The sequence below is a fragment of the Acipenser ruthenus genome, chromosome 10, assembly GCF_902713425.1.
Source record: "Acipenser ruthenus chromosome 10, fAciRut3.2 maternal haplotype, whole genome shotgun sequence".
NCBI lineage: Eukaryota > Metazoa > Chordata > Actinopteri > Acipenseriformes > Acipenseridae > Acipenser > Acipenser ruthenus.
The window spans coordinates 35,467,436-35,490,081 of NC_081198.1; the positions used below are offsets into that span (position 1 = coordinate 35,467,436).

General features: G+C 38.8%; 1 protein-coding gene across 5 annotated transcripts in view; it reads right to left on the reverse strand.

The window, feature by feature from the left end:
* Window positions 1-705: 705 nt before the first annotated feature.
* The window catches only part of LOC117409033 (insulin-like growth factor 2 mRNA-binding protein 2), an 82,832-nt gene continuing 60,891 nt past the window's right edge, over window positions 706-22,646 (reverse strand). For 2 of the 5 annotated variants that reach the window (XM_034014558.3, XM_059032097.1), the window contains 14 exons: window positions 20,586-20,634; window positions 17,788-17,839; window positions 13,718-13,781; window positions 12,802-13,092; window positions 12,118-12,252; window positions 10,893-11,015; window positions 9,961-10,096; window positions 9,289-9,423; window positions 6,665-6,733; window positions 5,119-5,238; window positions 4,401-4,475; window positions 3,538-3,669; window positions 3,093-3,206; window positions 706-2,820 (listed from right to left, as the gene is read on the reverse strand). In XM_034014558.3, coding sequence (XP_033870449.2) covers window positions 2,725-2,820; window positions 3,093-3,206; window positions 3,538-3,669; window positions 4,401-4,475; window positions 5,119-5,238; window positions 6,665-6,733; window positions 9,289-9,423; window positions 9,961-10,096; window positions 10,893-11,015; window positions 12,118-12,252; window positions 12,802-13,092; window positions 13,718-13,781; window positions 17,788-17,839; window positions 20,586-20,634 — 1,591 coding nt within the window. In that variant the 3' untranslated portion in view covers window positions 706-2,724. The remainder of the gene's footprint in view (window positions 2,821-3,092; window positions 3,207-3,537; window positions 3,670-4,400; window positions 4,476-5,118; window positions 5,239-6,664; window positions 6,734-9,288; window positions 9,424-9,960; window positions 10,097-10,892; window positions 11,016-12,117; window positions 12,253-12,801; window positions 13,093-13,717; window positions 13,782-17,787; window positions 17,840-20,585; window positions 20,635-22,646) is intronic. The other 3 variants (XM_034014567.3, XM_059032096.1, XM_034014575.3) reach the window with 3 other exon arrangements.

The following is a 22,646-nucleotide window of genomic DNA, read 5'->3' on the forward strand; positions in this document are numbered from 1 at the left end:
AACACACAATGCATTGTGGATCTCTCTCTCTCTCTCTCTCTCTCTCTCTCTCTCTCTCTCTCTCTCTCTCTCTCTCTCTCTCTCTCTCTCTCTCTCTCTCTCTCTCTCTCTCTCTCTCTCTCTCTCTCTCTCTCTCTCTCTCTCTCTCTCTCTCTCTCTCTCTCTCTCTCTCTCTCTCTCTCTCTCTCTCTCTCTCTCTCTCTCTCTGGCCAACAAACGCCCCATAAACCAGCAGGGCTGGTTTCCAGTCCCTGTGTGGACTTCCCACTTCAATGAGCTGTTTTCTTTCTTTCAAAAACTAAATGCAGATGCTTTTAGTGGTGCGTGAATAGTAATGTATGTCTGCAGTCAACAATTTCAAAAGTGGAGTCTGGTTAATAGGACATTGGTGTCAACACATGCAATTGAAGCAATTAGTACAGGTGCATGTCATATTGAGTATGTCACAGTATCAAACCCTTGGCATAGCAATAGTTAGTCAAAACAAGCCCGCATTGCACATCAAGCAGTATTTACTATTTTACTCTCATTACCATCATCTCTCAACAGAAAATTCACATGCGCTTTTCTCGGTTTCAGAAATTGCTAGTGCATCAGCAGGAATGTGGTCAAAGTGTGGAGGGCTGTGTGTTATGCGTTTGCTGCCTTGATGTGCACACAGCAAAAACATACTGTGCTACCAGGTAAAAACAGACTGGGTCACCATCAATGTTGTTAGCTGTATTTCTTTTTTTCACAGAACACTGTTTGCAGTAAAGGAAACTGGCAGTACAGTCTGTTGGTACAATGGCATGGTGGTTTTTTTTTTTTTCATGAATTCAGTACACATTATTTCTTTCAACTCAGAAACACTATAGGCATGTACCCTCTCAAAACTTTTTTCTTTTTTTTATATACATACGTTTCAAGGTTTATCAAAAAAAGGTAGTAATCTTCCAGCCTTGAGGAGTAGAATAATATAACAATCTAGTTAGAATACTCTAGACCCATTCTCATGGCAGGAAGCTTGGTAAAAGTTTCAACTAATTTATTTTTCTTTTAATTTTTTTTATTATAATTTTATAAAAAAAATGCTCAAAACTCTCAATTTTACAAGGCATACAAAATCTGTAAAAAGGGAAAATTAAAGAAACGCACTGAGGTACCCTAACGCCTGAGGTAGATCATAATATCTTAAATGCGTACTGTTCATAGAATGGGACAACAATCTTTTTATTCTTTACAGTTATGTTATTATTAAAAATTGTTGATATTAAAAAGAAAATAGAGCACTTCCCTTCAATTTCACATGGCAGTGTGACAAAATGTTTAAAACAAAAAATAAAAGGATGAATTTATTTTTTATTTTTCGCACCATAAAATAGGAAAAAGTATATAAATGCTGCATTTTATTTATATATATATATATATATATATATATATATATATATATATATATATATATATATATATATATATAATGACCGTGTGTATACCTTAAAACGTTTGGAAGCTCTAGCTAAACCGACAGCTTCTGGAGAGAGAGAAATGGTTTCCAATGAGTGGCATTTAAGGCAACACGTTACAGTGTTGATGCTAAAGTACCGTCCATTCAGTCACCGTGCCCAAGCTATGAACTGCTCGGGATTTGTTCAGAAAATGCTGGAGATGGAAAAGGCTGAATATTCTACATTCATGGTCACCAAGCCTTTATAGAAATCTCCCTGCGATTCAAAGCCACTTAGTGTAAATCAGCATTGGTTGGATTAAAAACTGCCCCAATGTTACTATAAGTTTCTTACTGATCTTTCTCTCTCCTCAATAGCCATTTCAGACACTGCTTTCAAACTTCTTCCCCCAGACAGTGTTTTAGGTTAGGGTAGGTACCATTGTATTTGCTTTTGTGACCCAATCTAGAAGCGGAAGTCAAAGATGCTGCTTGCTGCTGCTCAGCTGGAAAGAAAAAAAATGACAATATTCAAAAGCCAGTTCAGGACCGTGAAGCAAAGAGTAATGAAAGACAGTGATCTTGTAATAGACAGAAACCGTCTGAAAGGGACGTTACCCCTTCTGTTGGCACACACAGGCTAAGAAACAAAGAGTCATCCTAATATACTGCTATGATTCCTACAGTAGAGTCTTGCTCCTTATTTTTGTGTTAAAACCGTGAACTCCAAATTCCAAGAAAAAGATATGTTCAAACTGCCGAATGAACTCTCAATTGATACTATCTTTCTCATCTCTAGAAAGCCTATTTCGTCTAGGAAAAAAAAATAACCTTTGTTATTCTTTTATATATTATTTCTAAAATATATATTAATACTGCTAGGGCTAAACGACACTTAGAAATGTTGCAATCTGAACATCATACCCCTTTTTTATTGTAAAATGTACAAATTTGTTAATACGGCTTCTGTTTGTTTAAGTTAGGCCTATGTTAGTCCAACTAAAGGGATACCGTTAAATAGAGTGACAGAATTCTTGCTTTTGTTTTGTTTAAACTGGTAAGATTGCAGATGCCCTCTCAGCAAGATTTTCTTTCTTTCTTCTTTTTTTATTGTTAACAAAATCCTCTCCCCCTCTGCACAGGCAGTACATGCAGAGCTCCAGCCTGTTGGCTGACACAACATTTCCCCAGTAAGGTTCTTTGGTTTTATTCCCCATTCTGCTGGTCTTGTCTGTCTGTCTCCTCTGTTGGAAGGGCTACATTCATTGGCTGTTGCTCGCTGGCACCGCCCTGGTGGTTCACTTGGAGTGGTGCGGCGTGGGAGTTCCCTGCTGGTGTTTTTGTTCCTGTTGTTTGACTTGCTGTACAATCTCCCTGATCTTCCGCTGTGCAGTCTGCAGACACAAAACACAGGCTGAAGATTACTTGTTTGAACTATTCTGAGAAAAACTGGTTAAAATGACCTGAATAATTCAAAAGTGATTAAGTAGCAGGAAGCAGCATCTGAATTATGTGCTAATAAGAGGTAAGGTCTTGTTCAGCATTCCTTTAACAATGCATGGATCTGGTCATTTCATTTTCATTTTCATACTTGATCTCAACTTATGACAGAAATGCTATCTCCTAGTGGTGAAGGGTTCACCCAGAGCTGTGGAAAGAAGCCTACCTGACTGGCAAAGAAATGCCCAATGATCTTTACAAAGACTTCATCGTTTTCATCTGGAGTTTGGTCCCGCGGCACAATCACCTCAGCGCTGGTGAGGTTCTGCAGCTCATTCACCTGCAGGAGGGCAACCGGTTAGACAGAGAAAATATGGGTTTGCTTAAAAACAGAACTCCAAGCCATTCACAAGGATAGTAGCATTTACTATTTAAATAGTAAGCATTATAATTGTATAGGCCACACTGGGACTGATTTTCCACTGTGTGCCCGGAGCTGGGAGGGGACATGACAGAAAAAAAACATATCTTGTGCGTACTTCTTACTATCTCGTAGGCCACACAGAACACGGACTAGAGCCTGGCTGGAGATTTGGCCAATCCTGCTCTCGTGTGTGTTCAGATACAGCAGGTGCCCCCATTTCCCTGGGTGTGCCAGTGACTGAACGTACCGTTTTGCCTCCCTTGCCGATCACTCTCCCCGCTGCAGACGAGGGCACTTTGATGTGGGCCTCCAGCTTCACCTCCTCTTTTGGACTGAAGAAATTCTCCTCCTTCAGCTTCCCAAATATTCGGCCTTGAGCCTGTGTGGGTTGGGGGAGGACAGACGTACACTACTTGCTGCTTTAAGGATTCTTGTTACTGTAAGTTGTGTTCTTTTGCCCTTCATATTTTCCCTGACAAACAATTATCTAGACATAAAGCACAACACTCTCCACTGCTAATACAAAGGTCACCTGAATCAACACACCCACAGACTTTCCAAGGTAGAAGTGGAAGACCACCTTATGCAGAATTACAACTTCTAAAGGTCCACTGGATGTACAGAATAACACAGTGGTCCCCCTTTAGAACGTTGAAGTCAGGAGCCATAGTTACGAAACAGTGCTATTTGTGTTCTGCCTTCTAAGCAGAATGAAAGTGCTAGTGGAATGGCATTATGGGGAAAATGGAAGCCCAACCATGCCACATTATAACTGCTTCAGCTTGTATAAACGGCAGACAGTGCCAGGCAGTGACCACCAAGGCCAAAACTATTTTGTTATTCATTAGAAACAGTGTTTGAACAGGGCTTGATTTTAAAAAGCAAGGCAAAATTCATTGTATTGCATCAATGGATACTTCTCATTATTGTTAAACAATCCATCTAACACTTGTTATAATTGACTGTACTAATTTGGTGGTTAAAATATGTTAAGAGTGACAGAAAAACTAAAGGTTCTGTAATATTTACGGTGTATCACAAGATATGACTCACATAAGTAACTGGAAACAAACCTGTAATGGACACAATACCACCCCCCACCGAACCCACCTTGAACTGTGCCTCCGGGGGACCTGTGATGATGACCATTCTCTCGGTGGCTTCGGGCCCTTCCGCTGGGGCAATCTGAAATACACAACACATAAATCTCTACTTCGTTTACATATGAACACGTGTTGTATTAACACATTTGAACTGCGCTCTTGGAGGACTAAATTCAGCAACTTTATAAGAAGTGACAGAAAGCTGTTTGAACAGCTGCTAGAAATAGACTATTTTGCACACTATCACAGACACTCAAAAAACTTTCTCCATTTTCTAGCCTGTAAGGAGGAATGTGTTTCCTCAAAATGTCTTCCCAAAACATTTACACAAGTTTCTTTGAGCCATCCGGGACTTAATTTCTTGGTTGCATTTTGAACGTTGAAGTGATTCTATGAACAGTAACTCACAACTAGTAAAGGGTTTCCTATTCTTTCAAAGGCAAACAGACTTCAGTATACTCCGGTCTATATCATCAACTTCATTTTGTGGCAACAGGGCTCCCTCTAGAAACAGTTTCACAATGACGGTGCAGGAACTGATTTATATTCAGTGCATATCGTTACGGATATAGAATCCAGTGGTTTGGAACCTTATTTATTACCGTCACCAAAAAATTCTTAATGTCCAGACTGAAACCAAGACATTGCTCAGCGGTTCAGCAATGTCTGTGTATCAGGGAGTGCTGACTCCACAGAGCACTGTGTTCCCCTTCAAGGGCCTTTACCTTGATGGAAGCCCCGGCGAACCTGGCTAGCTGTTTGATGTGCTGTCCTTTCTTCCCAATGAGGGCTCCGACTGCCTGGGTTGGAATAAACAGGTAGACCACTTCCTGTTCTGGAGCCTGCTAAGAGACACAAGCAATGACAGCTTCAGCTTCATTCTCTCTCACACACGGACAGACAGACAGAAACACACACACGCATGCTTGCATGCCTATATTTGTGGGGGCTTCTCATTAACTCTCACTAAATTTGTATTTACTATTTCTACCTCATGTCAGAAAAAACTCCACACAGGGTGAAAGTTGACCACAAACTAAATATTTTGGCACTTTTTATGCTATTTAGTTCTTAAAAATGTGTTTTACAAGGTGGGGACATCCCTATAACATTGTTTTTTCAGGAGTTTTTATCTTTGTGGGGACATTTTCTCAAATTTTGTCTGCAGATTGATAGTAATACCTGCCCCCCACACACAAAAGAACATTAAGTTAATATATAAATTCAGTTTCAAATTGAAGTCTACCAAAATGGAGACCACATATTTAGTTGCTAAAATATAACTGAACATGAATACTGAGGAAATGAAAAAGCAAGCAGCAGCAGCAGTACAATGGCAGGCTGAGGTATGTGCTGATGTGAAGTTGCAGGTGTGGCTAGTTTGAGCAGTGGGGTTAGTTACCTCCTCAGTGATTAATACCTTCAAACATGCACCATCACTTTTGTGACTATTCCCTATAAAGCTCAGTATTTTGTGCAGTCCTGGGATACTTAAGCTACTGACAACAAGTGCCTACTAACCTACCTAATAACTGTCCTGTATCAAATTAGACACGCTGTCTTTCCCGCTGTGACTAAAACTGAAGTTTTTATACTGTTTGCATAAGAGTGTGTGCTACCAATGCAGACATTTGAACGAGTGGAAGAACTGGCAGAAGTGTTACCCACAATATCAGTAGTTTTTTGCCTAATAAGGTTAAAAAATAGGATTATTTTGCTTGTACACTGTAGTGGCAAAGCAGTAAAAATGGTCATAAGTACCAGAAAACAATTCTTCTTATGAGATCTTATTTTCGTCGTCCATTCGTTTTCACATTGTTTCTTTCTGGGAGGTTTTCTTCTTCTTGCTTTTGTTTTTAAAGATGCTTCTCTACCAGCTTCTGCTCATGTTACCAATGACAACGAACATGTAATATGTACTCTAAAAGACCCAGGTGGTTTCCAAGCAGTTTTCCTAACACAGTCCCTTTGTTTCAAGCATTCGAGTTTTTATTTTTTCATTCTGAAAGTTGTAAGAAAATCTTTTAAAGCCGTAGTATTCAGTTTAGCCCCAACCATGCGCTATATGAGGTATTCCAGTGTGTGTGCGTGTGCGTGCGCATGACTGGCTGCATCAGTCAGGCATTAGAAATCATTCCCAGAAGTGCTCTTTTATCCCTGGCAGGGATGGGAGGAGCGCTGTAGAGAGCAGAGCAGGCAATGCTGAGAGACACAAGCAGCGAGCAGCACAGGTGAGCACAGGTGATCACAGGCAGCATGGTGTGCACTTACTGAGTGCTGGTGGGTAACAGCGTTGGCTGGAGGGATCCCGTACAGACCACTCAGATACGATGAGTGACTCTACAGCAGCAGAGAAACCATAGTCAGGACATTCGTTATCAGAATGGACATGCTGAGCTCAACATGCACAACAACAACCCCGCCCACAGCTCTGATTGGTTCACCTGTCCGCCAAGTATCCTCGAGATGATGTCACTGTGTTGCACATGTGCATGGCAATTTCAATTTTGAAAGAGGGTCTCTTATTTTTAAAAATGTATTTTTTTTCTTTTCTTTTCTTTTTTTTTTCAATTTGTCAATTTTTTTTTTTTTGATAAATCATGTTAAGATTTCAAGCTATTTCCTCCAAAGCGATAATCACTGCACTTAATCTTGTTCCATTTCATACACTACAGAAATCACAAGCTGAATTATTGTGTTCAGCGAGAGGGAGTAAGAATCTAGTCATGATCGTATCATGTGATCCACTAGACCTGTATAAACAGACATATGAAGGTAGCAGACATGCTGCAGTTGCCCAAATGACACAAACCTTCAACACTGGACATGTGTGGTATAGGTTATTTCCATATAATTACATGCTTTTTACATCAGTAGTTATCATTTAGGAGCGGAATTCCAGTTTGTACCATGTTATTACATGGGTATGTATGTCCAATAATCTAAAGATAGCAAAAATATACTAGCTTACATTCAGCTGATTCTATTAAATTGTATAAAAAAAATTCTTACCAGACATTCTTCTCGACATTTCATTCCTTTAACCCTATATTTACAAACTCTGTTTTCAGGCAACACATTGTTATTTTACATTTTAAAGTATTTTTTGGACAGAAATACATACCTCGGAAATTGGTTTCTGACACTTTTACAGCTACCCCTTACCACAGCAGCCAGAAATCATCTTCCGAGGCATGTAGCATATAATAAAAACTAAACAGCAAAGCAGAATGTTGCCTGAAAACAACATAGTTTCAAAAGCTGTTTTTCGCAAATACGAAATAACACGAAATAAAAGGAAATGTAACATATTAAACGAAATAAAACAAAATGAAAAAATAAAAAGAAATACAACGAAACATCATTATAAAGCAAACACAGACTGACATTTTTAAATTGGGAGGTTCATACAAAAAATACTTTAAATGAATACTTGCAATCGTAGATGTCAAGGCTCAGCCGTTACCATAGACACGGTCTGAAGGGAAACGGAAGCTCTGACTAGCACTTGCGCAGATGTATAATTTGGAGCGAGTCATTTGGGAATTAAAATTGTGACAGAAAAGAAGAGACTTTTGTTTCTAAAATGCCTAAACAGCGCATAACAATTAAACAACGCTGCAAAGAATTTGAGTATGAGGGGATGTACGCAGCTGACGGTGACAAAATAATACCTGTCGGCTGGAATGGGAGTCGAAAGATACTGTCGTTAAGCATCATTAGCTGTTTATTCCTTTTGGGGAAAATATGGCTTGTTTGCTTGTACAGATGAACCCGTTTTATATCATGATGCCGTGCAGGCATAATTTGTGATATAAAGCGTGTCATGAGCACTTTACGAGTGCGAAAAAATTAAAATAAAACAGTTAATTAAAGAGCAGCGTTTTAATATTGTACGTTCAGACTTTCTTTAGATTTAAACAACTGCATATAGTTTATTACTGGACAAATACATTTTGTATCATTATCTAAAAAAGGCATGAATTGTCAACTGATGAGAGCTATCAATTAGGCATTGCACTTGCTGTTTTTTTTGGGAATAACACTATGTTAAAAAAGAAAAATTTGGTGACGTTGGTGTTTTGTAACTGAACTTTATCCCATTAAGACCATCCGTGCAGCATCTGACAGGCTGCACAAAACATGACGATAAGCAGGCTTGTGAGATGATATTAAGAGAGGTAATGGTGCATGGCGAGTGGTTTTTCAGAAATCGTGATAATAAACGGGGTATGATATTAAGCGAGGTGATATAAACAGTTCATTAGTATTTTGTATTAGTATGCTAATTCTTTGTTTTATCTCAAGTGGTGAAAACATTGCACTGGAGCAAATGCTGTTTTGGTTTTGAATGAATTTGAATGAATGAATCTGCTTCGACAGTGCAATGGGATTGAAATACAAATCCTATCGTTTTATTTTAATGGGTAGATGGCTGTATGTGCAATTATGATGACAGCCCCACAATAGTAGGGCAGTGTAAATATATAAATATTTTATCTTGTATTTTTCTAGTGGGCATGGGCAGTAGGCAGCTAATTAAAAAGAGTGGGGGATTGTACGTTACTGTTAGTGCCCTTAATGAGAATAGTAACTACATAATTTTTCTGTATGAGGTCTGTTTATGTCAAAATGTTAAACAAAAAAGCGGATAATGTTTAATAAAAAATATGTATGCAGTTAAAACATGAAGTATGATAAATACATCTATTTGAGTTGTTTTATTAATGTGTATCTGTAATAAAACGACATTTGTGAAAAATAAAAACAAAATAAAACAGCATTTGTGAAAGAATTTCACAGGGCTCTACTTATGACATTTCTTTACCACTCTGCTGTCTGAGGAGATGAGGGTAATACACACACACACCCAGCAGGGGGTGCCAGACACTCACTAGGAAGGGGCTGTAGCCAGTAGCGGTGGCCGTGGCTGCTCCACGGGGTCCAGACGCAGGTGGAAGTACCGACAGGCCAGTCGAGAAGATGCCAAGGGCGTTCACGTTCAACCCTGGGATCAAGTTGGTTTGTTGCTGTGCGAGAATGAGAGCTGCAATCAGTGAGGGGCAGACAGGACATACAAACTGATTCAAACAGGTGCAGGCAGGTCATTAAAACAATGACAACAGAGGGGAACACAGTCCTGGTGAAGACTCAAGAAAAAGGGACTGACTGCAATACTCTATTCCTACCAGCTGGTGTCACTGTTGCTCATGGTATTAAATGTTTGTACTACAGTTCAGATGGTTGTTTTATTCAGTCCGTGGTTGAAGTATGAGCTGCTGGGATTTCCTATAAAATATTGTTAGCATAGTAAACTAATTGACTGTTACACACCACTCTGAATCGGACTGGCTGAGACACAGTCTGTTCATTCTTTCTGCAGTGATTTTTAAGTTATATTTTACTGCTGTTAAAATGATGCTGTTTTGAAAGAATTGCTTTATTCCACAGAGTGAAGCTTTCCCTTTCAATGAAGTAGTAAATGGCTCATAGCTCAGAAAAGAGAGAGTCATCCCTTTTACACAAAAGTGTGTGCTACCGAATGCAGGTGTTTTTACTCCACTTACATTAATAGCAGCAATGTCGTTTTCATAGCCTTCTCTGAGTTTCTTCATTATTTCTACTTCAGCCTTGCAGCAGGCCCCAATACTGCCTTTCACAGTAATTGTCCTCTCAGGATTATAAATGGTTAAGTCTTGTAAACTGAGAGAGGGAGAGGGAGAGAGAAAGACTCACTTTGAAATGCTGGAACTCTGGATGACCCCACCAGAACATATTTACAGTAAGAGATATGTCTTCTAATTCACCTCAGTCACAAATGAAACGAGTTTGCTGATTTTAACCTCCCCAATGCGTACTAGTCTTCCTCACTATACTACCACACTAGGCCATCTTTACTACCAATTAAACCCATTCACTCCAATTTCTTTCCACATTTCTATTTATGATTGAAGCTTTTTTATGTTACAGAAGTTTTGAAAGCTATATAGAAAACTGAACCCTCTGTCTTTCATATGCTGTAGCACTGTCCTGATTCCATGTGAATTGTTGTCTCTATTATTATATAGGTAATTATAAATGTATATGGTACCACTGTACAGTATTTTCCACAAGGGGGAGCCTTTTAATTGTAAGATGGGGACCAAAATACAAGTGCTATCTGGGCATTGCTAAATTGCATTCTACATATTTGCCCATTATTTTATAGTTTATTTGTGTTGTTTTAAGTTGCTATCATGCGGGTTGTAAAGTATATAAAGCCCTGGAATTTATATAGGTTTAAAATAGATATCTGAAGACTACTTAGAGAGATTTTTTTTTTTTAAATCAGAAGTGTGTTTGGGAATTTGAGTTCACAAATAATTCCACTTATGCAGGAAATGCTGGTGTGATTTATAGATTATATATAGCAGAGTGATAGAAAGTGACTGTATATATTTAAGGCCTGCTACTACTAGTAAATGTTTGTGGATAGATGTGTTTAAGAGTGAATACTTACGAAGAGATAGTTATCTTGGTCCCAGTATCTTGTTCAATTTTCTTGAGGTTTCTGCCCTCCTTACCAATCAGCCTCCCGACTAAACTGTTGTGAGCGAGGATTTTAAGTGGAATCTCGTCAGCTCTAATTGGGAGCGAAAAAACACAAAACTCAATGAAAATACCCAGCAGCTACAACCAGAACAGGCCCTGGGGGACACAGGCTCAATCCTTGTCAGGATATCACACCGAAATAAATCCCTGTGCGTTAAAAGGCTGGAAGAAATCTTCGTCAAAGTGTTCTACTCACCATCACTACAGCGCACTGATAACATACAGACTGAGTTGGGAAATCTGCGTGTTTTGTTTGTTTCAGAAACTGTGTTGTCAAATTCAGATCGCGCACACATATGCATTTAACAAATTACAATGTGAAATGTGTTTTATACATTATAAAGGTTCTGGTAAACGTAGGTATTTTCTTTAAAACAATCCTCAGATGAGCATCTGCAGTTACCCTGTGCATCTGTGCTTTAAACCTGCCTCCATGAAACCTGCTTTAATTAAATGAGATTTCCAAACTGGGCCCCATATGAGCAGAGAGTCGAGATGTTTTTAAAGAGACTGTGCTTATATTTTGTTTGACATGTTTAACACTCTTTTTATGAAGAGACCTCTTGTCAATGACACTGAAAAGGTTAATGGAGGTTTAGGATGCAGAAGACAGATGCAGACAGCTAACAACACCCAATTTGCATTTTAACCTTGGAAGGGCGAGGGATGCAAGGTTTCTGTTGCGATCCTGTGCCAGGAAGATACCCACCGTCAAAGCCCTGTATTGTGCTTCATTTTCTAAAAGTCTGCTTCCCTGAGGAATTATTTGTTTAATTCAGAATAAACAAACCACAGAATACAATGAACTAAATGTAGTGTCAACCTGATGCAAATATACAAATATACAGTGTCAAAACACATCGCGAGGCTTGTCAGGTGCTTTGACTGTACCCGGTTTCACTGGCTGAAAAAACAAGCCTAGTTTCAAAGCAATTATTGTAGGCAAAGGCACATTTTGTGACAGGAACCACTCAGAATGATTGCAAATATCTTGAAAAGATGTGCGTTTGAATCCAGCCTGTTGTTGGATGTGAATGACATGCTCGTGGAAAGGAGGTTTTCCTGGTGCCGTATTTAAAACCAATGAATGAAGCACAGCCCGAATGAAGCTACAGTGCCTGTGAGATACTCACGCCTTGGTCTCGTCTGCCTCCTTCTGCATGATCTCCAGTATCATGCAGCAGGCGGAGGAGCAGCCCTCAGCAGTGGAGTGGATGGAGATGGGTTTCTCTGCCGCTCCTGCATTCTCCTTCCGATGGATATCCACCCTGGAACACAGGCCAAGCGCACCAGTCAAACCAACAACGCCAGGAGAACTAGAGCAGCAAGCCCCAAAGCTGCCCTGGTATTCCACTATGAGGCAACAACTGTAGTCAACATCTGTTTTATTTAAAATGATTCTTCCCGAGATAGCTGTGATACTGTGGTTGACCCGCCATTTTGTTTATTGCGGGGAGGAGTCAGGGAGCACTATTGACGACTACAGACCACTTCTTGGTCAACAGTACAAACTGATTTTCCAGTGCTGTAAAATACTCCAGCTGTGGCTCACCCAATGTGTCCCAGTCCTTTTACCCTGAGGTTTCTGCCCTTCCTTACCATTTGGTCTCCCAGTTAGACCATTATAAACGTTAACCATAGTTAAAGCAAAGCAAAGTGTAATAAAGCACAGGTTAGCATTGTAAAGCATATAGATATATAGCAAATGGTAAACTATTGTAATGCATAGTATAGCCGTAAGAAAAGCACAAGAAAGCTTCTAAATTACAGTGCAAATTTACCGTGGTAAACTTTTTTAAAGGGCAGCTCTCACTTACTTAGACTGGGTCTGCTTGGTGACATTCTTGATGGTGAGCCCTTCCTTGCCAATGATGGCTCCCACAAACTGCGTGGGGACGAGCATGCGCAGCGGGAAGTCGTGCTGCTTGTACCGCGAGGCGCCAGTGCTCCCAGAGAAGCTGGGCTGGGGGGCACCCTGGTCACGTGACTGCCGCCCACCTCGGCGAGAACGAGGGGCAGGGGATGGTGGGACAGCGTCCACGTCCAGGATGTAGGAGACTCGGAAGGAGTACTCTTCAAACTGGTGTCCTGTCAGCTTCTCGATCGCCCTGCAGACAGGAGAGCAGTATACAGACAGAGCTTCACCCCGCCATGAGCACCCAACAGTGCAATAACTTTTAGGCTTTCCCAATGAATGGGATAACTTTGAATGTAGTTTGTTCAGCTGCATTGGGTAGAGGTGAACAATGCTGAGGTTACAATCAATCATATGTTACCAGCCTGACCAGCACAGTTCTCCAATAGGAACCTACATTGGAGGGCTTGTGTATAAAACTGTCTCACTTAATCGTATCTTTCTGATTTGCTATTAAACACGAGCCCACAAGATTCTTATTGGAGAATTGTGCCGATATATATGATTAACATGAAATGTATGTGCTCTCTGCATCCGGCCCCGTTAAAATCGAAAGCTGTCACAGTAAGTGGACTTTAAACTTGTTGGACAATTAGCAGGTTTCATGATTCTTCTCAACAATGCATTTGAAAATATATTTAAATTAGGACTGCTTTGCCTTGTGTTTGGGTGCTGAACCTAGTGGCCAATTGACTTTGTATTCACCCGGCATATTTATACAAAGCCTAACTGGCAAAGTTGTATCAAGCATGTACTCTATTTGCATTTTAATATCCGGCAGCAATAGATATTGAGGAACACTTTTCTCATACACTTACACCTTTGCTTGCTCCTTGGTTGCATATGTGACATTCACTACCGCTGTTTCAGTGTCTGTGTTTACTGTGAGAAAACAAGAAGACAAGAACCCAGGTATAAGCATAGAAAACATTAATAACATCACTAACCGATTATCTGGGGTCAGTGGAACATATAATAACATAGCAATGCGAGAAATTCAAACCATTTGTCTTTATACTGCAATCATAATTTCCAATCATAATCAAATATGGCTATGCACAAATATAAGAGCATGCTCCTATCTGAAACAAATACAAGAGGAAACAAATCTGGTAAAAAGGTGCTTTTTAGCACATACGAGCAATGGGTTTATATTCATGATAATACTGTGGAGCTCACTGGTGATCTGAAACTTCAAATCCCATAATGCTCTCCTGCTGCAGGATGTGACATCACTGGCATGCTCTGCCCAATCAGACTACGAACCCTAGTGCGATAGCCACCATTTCTATTCAAAGTTGTGATGAAGAGTCTAGCTTTGTTACCAAGCAGAAAGGTCCACTCATAGCCTTTTAAGAGCCTCTTCAATTTGTATTAATTGTGTTCATTACCTACTGTACTGCAGGATGTCACTCGCATATAAAAAACTGCTGGGTCTAGGTTATTCCCAGACTGCCACAGTACCTAAACCTGCTTTACAGGACAGCCAGATACTTTTCTGTTGCAGATCAGTTTATAATGACGGACAGTTTTTTTTAGTAGGCAACTAGGACCGGCTGTATGGGTTAGAAGAGTGTATATTAAATATCTTCCTTTTGCTGTCTAATTCAGTATGTGAACCACAATGTGTGTAAACATGTTTGAAACATTCACCATGCAGTGAATAATTAGGGATTGAATCACTCGGAAAGGCTGGGGATTTTCCAGCTTCCTACAGACAACAGATTCTTTGAAAAAACACATTTCCACTGTTTCACTATAAAAAACAAAACTGCACTTAACTTCAAGCTGCAGTATCCCACTTCAGTGTTCTAACTCATAGGAGTCTATTTACTACATTCTCCCATAGTTTATCCTTCTGTATGCTACTTTACCATAAAGCAGACGGCCCACTTTGTTTCCCTAAGGTAGTTTGTAAGGATACCAGCTTCTGCTCCCCTTGAGACCTGGTTTCCACATATAAATAGACGCACTCCTGCCCTTGTTTGCTGCTGGTTTAAAATAACACCTTAGGTTTTGTAATAGCTCAATAAGCAAAACAGAAAATGTACCTTATAACATTTCACAGGAAACACAAAGCTGAAGTTCGCAAACAGGTGTGTAAAAATAAACAGTAGAGCTGTATAAAGCATCTAGGTGTCTAACGTTACAGATTACAGAGTTACTGTAAAAAATCTAATACTGTACTAAAAAATGAAAAATCTATTTGAACACTAAAAAAAATATATATTAATAACATTACTGTACATGCACTACAATAAACATAATAATGTATCAGAAAACTTTAAACACAACAATGCCTCAACACAGTCTTTTCCTGTTATTGGCACAAGCCTGTTTAAACCATTCCCATACAAAGTTGTTCACTTGATCGTACCAGCATGCGGACTCAGGTGCTTTCTGCTGGCATTCAGGTTTAAGTAAGCATTATTTCTTTTGAGTATATCTGAAACGGTTTGCTTTGCAATTATGGATTTTTCACCTCGCTCTTTTTTGTGTGGATTGTGGTAAACGTTCAGCTTTTTTGATAAGCGCAATGTTCTAACAACAGATTACTCGTTGTGTGGAAGGTTGTGTAGACATTTTATTTGCTGTTCAACAGCTGCAAAATTCAGAATGGTGTTGAACACTAGTTTTGAACTTAGAAAAGAGAGATTACAGGAGCTGGTGCTGCACTGCACAGTCAGATTGGTTTTACAGACAAGACTTCAAATTCTGGATTGTAGAGGGTCTCACACCATTCATTTCAATAGGGATTTGCTTGGGGCCAAATGATACAGAATGCAGGTATGTAGAAGGGTTCGATTAGACAGATTTTACCGTATCTATTTTACAAAAAAATGATGTCAGGGGAAGTAGATCAAGTTTTTGGTTTTCTGTCATCAAAATCATTGCTAGAGGTCTGAGTGGATCAGTGGACACACTATCTAGCCTCCTGTGACTTTCACCTCGGTTAATCTCTGGTCATGAGTGGGATTAGTTTGTTTTTAAACGCAATCCCAATTCAGCACTGGTACTCCCTGCCTCTTATTATGTATTTGTCTTGACGGTTTTTCCAAGAATTAGAAAAATGTAAGAACCATTTTCTATTTAGTTGTTGCCAATAATTTTTACCCCATTTTTCATCCCAATTTAGAATTGCCAATTGTGTTATTATTAATCCCGGTTCACAGCTGGAACCGGCGGCAGACACACGCGTCCTCCGAAACGTCCTGCCAAGCCGTCTTTTTTCGCACTGCGGATCCACAGCGAAGCCATCAGACCTATAGTGCCGGAGGACAACACAGTTCTAAATGGCTCCACTGCAGACCCGCAGGCGCCCTATCAGCCACAGGGGTCGCAGGAGCACGGTGAACCGTGGATTGCCCTGACGACCTAAGCCCTCCCAACCCGGGCGGTGCTCGGCCAATTGTGCGCCACCCCCTGGGAACTCCCAGTCACGGTCGGCAATGACATAGCCTGGATTCGAACCTGCGATCTCCAGGCTATAGGGCGCATCCTGCCCTCCATGCGGAGCGCCTTTACTGGATGCGCCACTCGGGCACCCTTTAAGAACTATTTTCTAATATAAAAATGAAAACAAAATAAGACTTATTCCCAATAAATAATTTCCTAGGCTTTGGAGCCAGGTAAGAAATGAGTCATTTCCTTTTAGTTTTAATATTATTTGAGGAAATTATTCTTATTCGTTCTTCTTATAGGAAAAACAGTCTTAAAATAAGAATCATTTTACAGCTTATTTGGCAACCGTGTGCTCTCAGAGCAAGGAGGGGAAATGAAATAAGAAAATGGCACATCTGTTTATCTCCAACAGCAGACAGCCTAAAGTAACTAATCTGTTGTGAGTTGAGCATTTAATCTGACTAATGTGCCTGGAAATCCCCTCTGCCTCTGTGTTGTGTGATGAACATGTAGTAAGTGTAGCAGTTAGACAGGGTAGCTGAAATGAACACTCCGCCACTCTCTGATATGCACATAATAAGGTTCAATCAGGTTCTATTTTATCATGCTCTAAACAAAACATCATTACATTTTCATAAACATCTTCAATTGAATTGATAATTAATAGATGCACAACATTAATGAAGAGAATTGTCAGGTTCATATCTACAGAACACTTTAGGAGAGAATTAGGGGTGAAACCAGATTTAACTTTAACTTTAAAAATTGATTCAGAGGGTAGAAATTAGGCTTTAATTGGGTTTAACCCTAATATCGGAAGCTCTGTAAGAAGTATTACTTTGCCATTCATCTCTCAAACATGTCAGCTCTTATCTATTATCAGAATACAGATGTGAAATGCCTAAACACAAACTGCTCTGTACCTTACATATTACTGGGATTTACTCTTATAACCAAATATTTTTAAGTTGAACTGCTCTTAGTCGTAATCACTTTCAAACGTCATTATTTACTGTATTCTGTATAATGTGATATTTTGTATTGTGATATTTTGTAATGTGATATTTTGCAATGTAATACTTGTATTGTGATACTTTGTAACAACTGTAAGTCGCCCTGGATGAGGGCGTCTGCTAAGAAATAAATACATCCAAAATAAATTACAGTGGCCATTTTATTTTAGCGCTTTGCAATGTACCACTTTATTTTCTTTATTTCTTCGGACTCCAGCTGTAATGCCACATTTTGAAGGTTTTATTATATTAGTGCTCAAGTGTTTAGAGTAACTGAAAAAAAAAATATATATATATATATATATTGCATAGGCCACACCTCACATTATGTAGTTTTAGGAATAATATATGCATCTGGAGAACTTAACATTTTGAAACAGCAATATCCTTTTTGACAGTGTTTATAAAAAGTGAAAAGGTCTGACTATATGGAATCAGTGAGATTTTGCTGAAAGGTTCAGCCCTTTCTTTACCTTGTTCCACATTTTCCACTGTGCCATACTCCGCTAAAAGGCCATCCAAAACCTACAACAACAAAGAAAACACACCCAGTTAGCAAACACTCTCCTTGCATTGTACTTAAAGGCGTACTTTAAAAGAGCATTTTTTATTACAGCTATGATTATTGTTTTTTTTCTTTAATTTTAGAAAAGTTTACAATTTCTGAGTAGGGTCTGGCCATAATTTAAAAAATAAAGATGAGTTTACTGAAAAACCCATCCCCATAACCTCGCCAAATACATCAAATACGAAATGTCTAGTCTGCGTCTTTAAAATTATTTTGATATTTGACATTGTGGATTTAGTCAGGGGAAGGTATTTAAGAAACAAGTGTAGGCTGAAATCAGCAACAATAAATAAATAAACCTTTCAACCCTGAATAATAACACTAATACTAATACTAATACTAATAATAATAATAATAATAATAATAATAATAATAATAATAATAATACTAATAATAATAATAATAATAATAATAATAATAATAATAATAATAATAATAAATCTTGAACAGATCAGAACAGTTTTATCTGATATAAAAAAAAAATGTTTACCTGTTTTTTCTCCATAATTATTGGACCATATAGCCACATACTATATAAAAACGATGGTGAATCTGAAGTGCATTTAGGTTTCAGCATCGTGATGGTGACAGTACAGTGACGACATCCCGTCTGCTCATTTGCATGCACTTCAACAGATTCATAATACAATGTGATGACAGCAAATAACATGGTCCTCTGAGCTGGCAGTGAGCTGCTGTGCTGTCGGTATACCGGATCCAGATAGGATCTTATCAAGTGGCGTTCTCTGTTATTTTGGTTTGATTTGTGTGAACTCTAATATAGGTAGTGTTTTGTTTATTACTTTTTAGTTTTAATCCTTTTATTGCACAATCATGGTTCAGCACTGAAGCTATTTTCTTATTTCTTTTGCTGCATGACTTCCTGGGCAGAAATCCATCATGTTAGGAAACGTACAGCAAATAATGTGCATGAGAATAGTGATCTAAGTTATTATACAAACAAAAAAGTATTCAGTGATCAAAGACGACAGACGATATTTTTGCTGAAATCCTTGCAGATCTTTGATAACTCATTAGGGTCATGAAACAATAATACTCCCCCACTCTGTAGCCATTTTGTTACATGTAATCATCCTGCCGCCACAAACCATTTGGCTTTGGATATGTAACACATGCCATTCTGGATGTAACAGTTTCTAGTTATTTTCAAACAGAAAATATAGTAGTCGGTCTCTATATAATCTATGGATGACATTTTTTTTCAAGCTATATAAAATATCCATAGTATACAAAAATATTTTAGCAAGGCAATATAAAGGGTTACAGGATGTTGGCCAAACTATAGTATAGGATAGTATTTCTTCCAATGGAAACATTATCCACAATCTCCACAATATCTGTTACATGATGGAGTGGTTACGCTTCAGGGTTCATATCTATATCTCTACTGTCACCTCGACTGATATAATAAGAGTCCTGTCAGATCAATCAGCTACTCAGAATGGCTTCCTCTAGTTTGTACATTGTCTTATAATCTTAATCACAGTCTCCGCAAATCAGACAGTCACATGATGCCATCCCCCTATTTATACTAACAGCAGGTTAATGAATCACACTAAAAAACTGTCATCCACAGTGTTTTCTGGTCTGTTTTTATGCATGACTCCCATTACATCCAATAAACCCACAGCATTCCACACAGCAGCCTGAAACGCTGTGACTTATTCTACTAAATGGAAAAGGATGAGAACATAAAAACTAGGTCAAGTGGGGGTCTGACTTTATTTCCAGAGCTTGCTGGCTGTCTCTCTCTAAGAATTCCTAAAAGGTATTAAATGTAATATCCTGTTCCACGTAATAATAACATGCCCCTTTCACGAGATTCAAGGTGCCATCTGATCCAATATGCACAGATTTGAGCAAGTAGCAACCTGCAGTATAGTTTATCTGTATATATATATATATATATATATATATATATATATATATATATATATATATATATATATATATATATATATATGAATTTTTCGTTAAGTATATGGAAAACTACAAAGCAGTATGTAATTCAATAACAATATTCAGCAGGTTTTCATTCGACTTTATGAAGATAAAATGAGTTAATTCTATTGTTGCAAAACTTTTGGCCACAGTTGTATATTTCAGAAAAAAAAATATGAGGGATTTATTATTTTTTTTTTTTTTTACTTTTGTCTCAAGCATGTGAAAATACTGATTTATACAAAGAAAAATCCATGACATCCATTAAATTCGGAATTCATATGAACTTAGTTTCAAGGAAACGGATCCTGGAGAGCTGCTTTTCCGTCTTCCCCCAATTAGACCCCCAATATATTCCTCATAATGATGTGCAATGATTTGTTATTTTCCTAATAAACACTGACACATTCCCAGTACATTATATTTTGTATTTTCTACTTTTTTTGTCTGCAATAATACTAAAAGTACAGTACAGGTTGGATTCTGTAGTTCAGAATATGGTTACTTTCACAATATTTAAACCTGTTTTCTGTTTTCATTACAATCAGCTGTTTACAACCCCTTGACTCAACAAGATAATACTTCCACAAGGTAATGCCTGTGTCATCGAGATGTCTAATTTAGGAATCACTAACGTAGAGCAAACTAATTGGAAATACATCTTAACACTATACTCTACACCTCTGCATTTACATTGACCAGAATGCAGCCAGGGCTAACACTGTATGAAAGTGTGCTTACCTCCCACTGCAGGTGAGGGGGAATGTTCCGGATCTGAATCTTTCGACTCCTGCAAAAAGAAATAAGACGGTTAAGAGAGCTACAACACAGTATCAACATCTTGCAATGCATCTATCCGGTGAAAACCTTCACCACCTGGTGTAACACTTGTGAAACTTGTGAAATATAATCAAGTGCAGAGATATTGTTATTTTTCATAGAAGGTTTAAAAAAAGCAATTCTAGAATGACTTTATGTGTGTTCTGCATTCTGTGCAATAGTTTGCCATCTATGTCAATACAGAGATAGAGCCACTAGGTGAACGTGTTGGAAACATTTGAACTGGATTGCGGAGGACAAGCACTCTATCAGAAGGATCGCAGCTGAGATCACCTGCCTGAAGTGCTGCGTGCTTTGCCAGTATTGGGGATGTCTCTCCAAGTTTTCAGTGGTGTTGCAAAAGTAGCGGCTACAGTACTACATTTAGATATTTTATTTGACATCATGTAATCAAAGAAACTATAAAATGATATCGCAAAAGGCTACCGGAAGCCATAATAGCATTATAGTATTTAATGCTAGATTTTGAAATGTCAAATTTTTTCAGATGTTGTCAGTTTTTCGTTAAGTATATGGAAAACTACAAAGCGGAATGTAATTCAATATGTTAGCGCAACATTATTCTGCAGGTTTCATTCGACTTTATGAAGCAAAATTAGTTAACTCTTTAGGGTGAGGCAAAACTTTTGGCCATAGTTGTACATTCCTAACCCTGGTCCTTTTAAAGGTGAAATACACAGTGCTTCACTTTTTGTTTTTGTTTGCTGCTGCTATGTCTGGTTTGTTTTGCTCCTGCTATGTTATGTTATTTTCATTTAAAGTTGTGCTACAGATAAGTATCACCTCTGCCTTGCTTTCTGCATTGCACTATCCGGAGTTGAACAGGAAGTGAATGGAGATGGGAAGCCAAATACTTCAGAAAGTGTGTTCTTTGGTTATTACACCTTAAAAGATTAATGAGAAGACTGCACAGAATAAAGAATCAGTTCAACAAGACCTGTCCCGAACACAGTGACTTCTCTCCCTGCGACTCTCAATGAACTTTACTTCTTGTGCTGGTGTGTGTGTGTGCGCGCGCGTGCGTGCGTGTGTGTGTGCTGGTGTGTGTGCGAGCGTGCATGCATGCGTGTGTGTGTGCTGGCGTGCGTGTGTGTGTACATGCATGTGTGTGTGTGCTGGCGTGCGTGCGTGTGTGCTGGGGTGCGTGTGTGTGTTCTGGCGTGCGTGCGTGCATGCGTGTGTGTGTGCATGCATGCGTGCGTGTGTCTGTTTTTTTACTTTACGAATGTAGTTGGGGTGTAGAAGACTGCAAATCGGAATTTCTTGTGAGCTCCGAGTGAAATGCTGAATGGCAGCAGAATGTGAATGAGCCTTTCTAATTGTAAAAAACACTGTCAAGAAGGCGTAGTCACACAGAACTGGGATTGTTACATTCCACCCATTCTCTGGTGAATTGCTGCCTCGTGAGGAATTAAGAAGCCTACTGCCATTTCTCTTCCTATTTCACTGTTTTTAACCGCCTCTCGGCTGCACACATTTACAAGGTCATGTATAGGCCCATACTGACCAGGGGACGGTAGCAGAAAACACCTGAAGTAATAAGTTTAAGCATAACAATTAAAGATACATTCTCCCTGATCTCACTAAGGTATTGACTTAAACATGTTAGGTGGATCCCTAACTTAATTTAACTAAAGGGTGCTTTTGCAACTGGTCACAAGCTTTAGAATTCTGCAGGTAATGAACATTACAGTAAGGTTTTACAGTAAGGTTTTCTCAGTAAGGTTTTACAGTAAGGTTTTCTCAGTAAGGTTTTACAGTAAGGTTTTCTCAGTAAGGTTTTACAGTAAGGTTCTGTCCCTTAATTTATTTCAGATAAATAAACTACCCTCCGGCAGATGAATAAATACAGAACGACTGGCACATTTTTAGGAGAAGCCTGAAACTAAGCAAAGTAAGTAAGGCTTCCATCCAAAAAGACAGAATCATAAAGGTAAAACTATCAAGAAAAATTTGAGATAA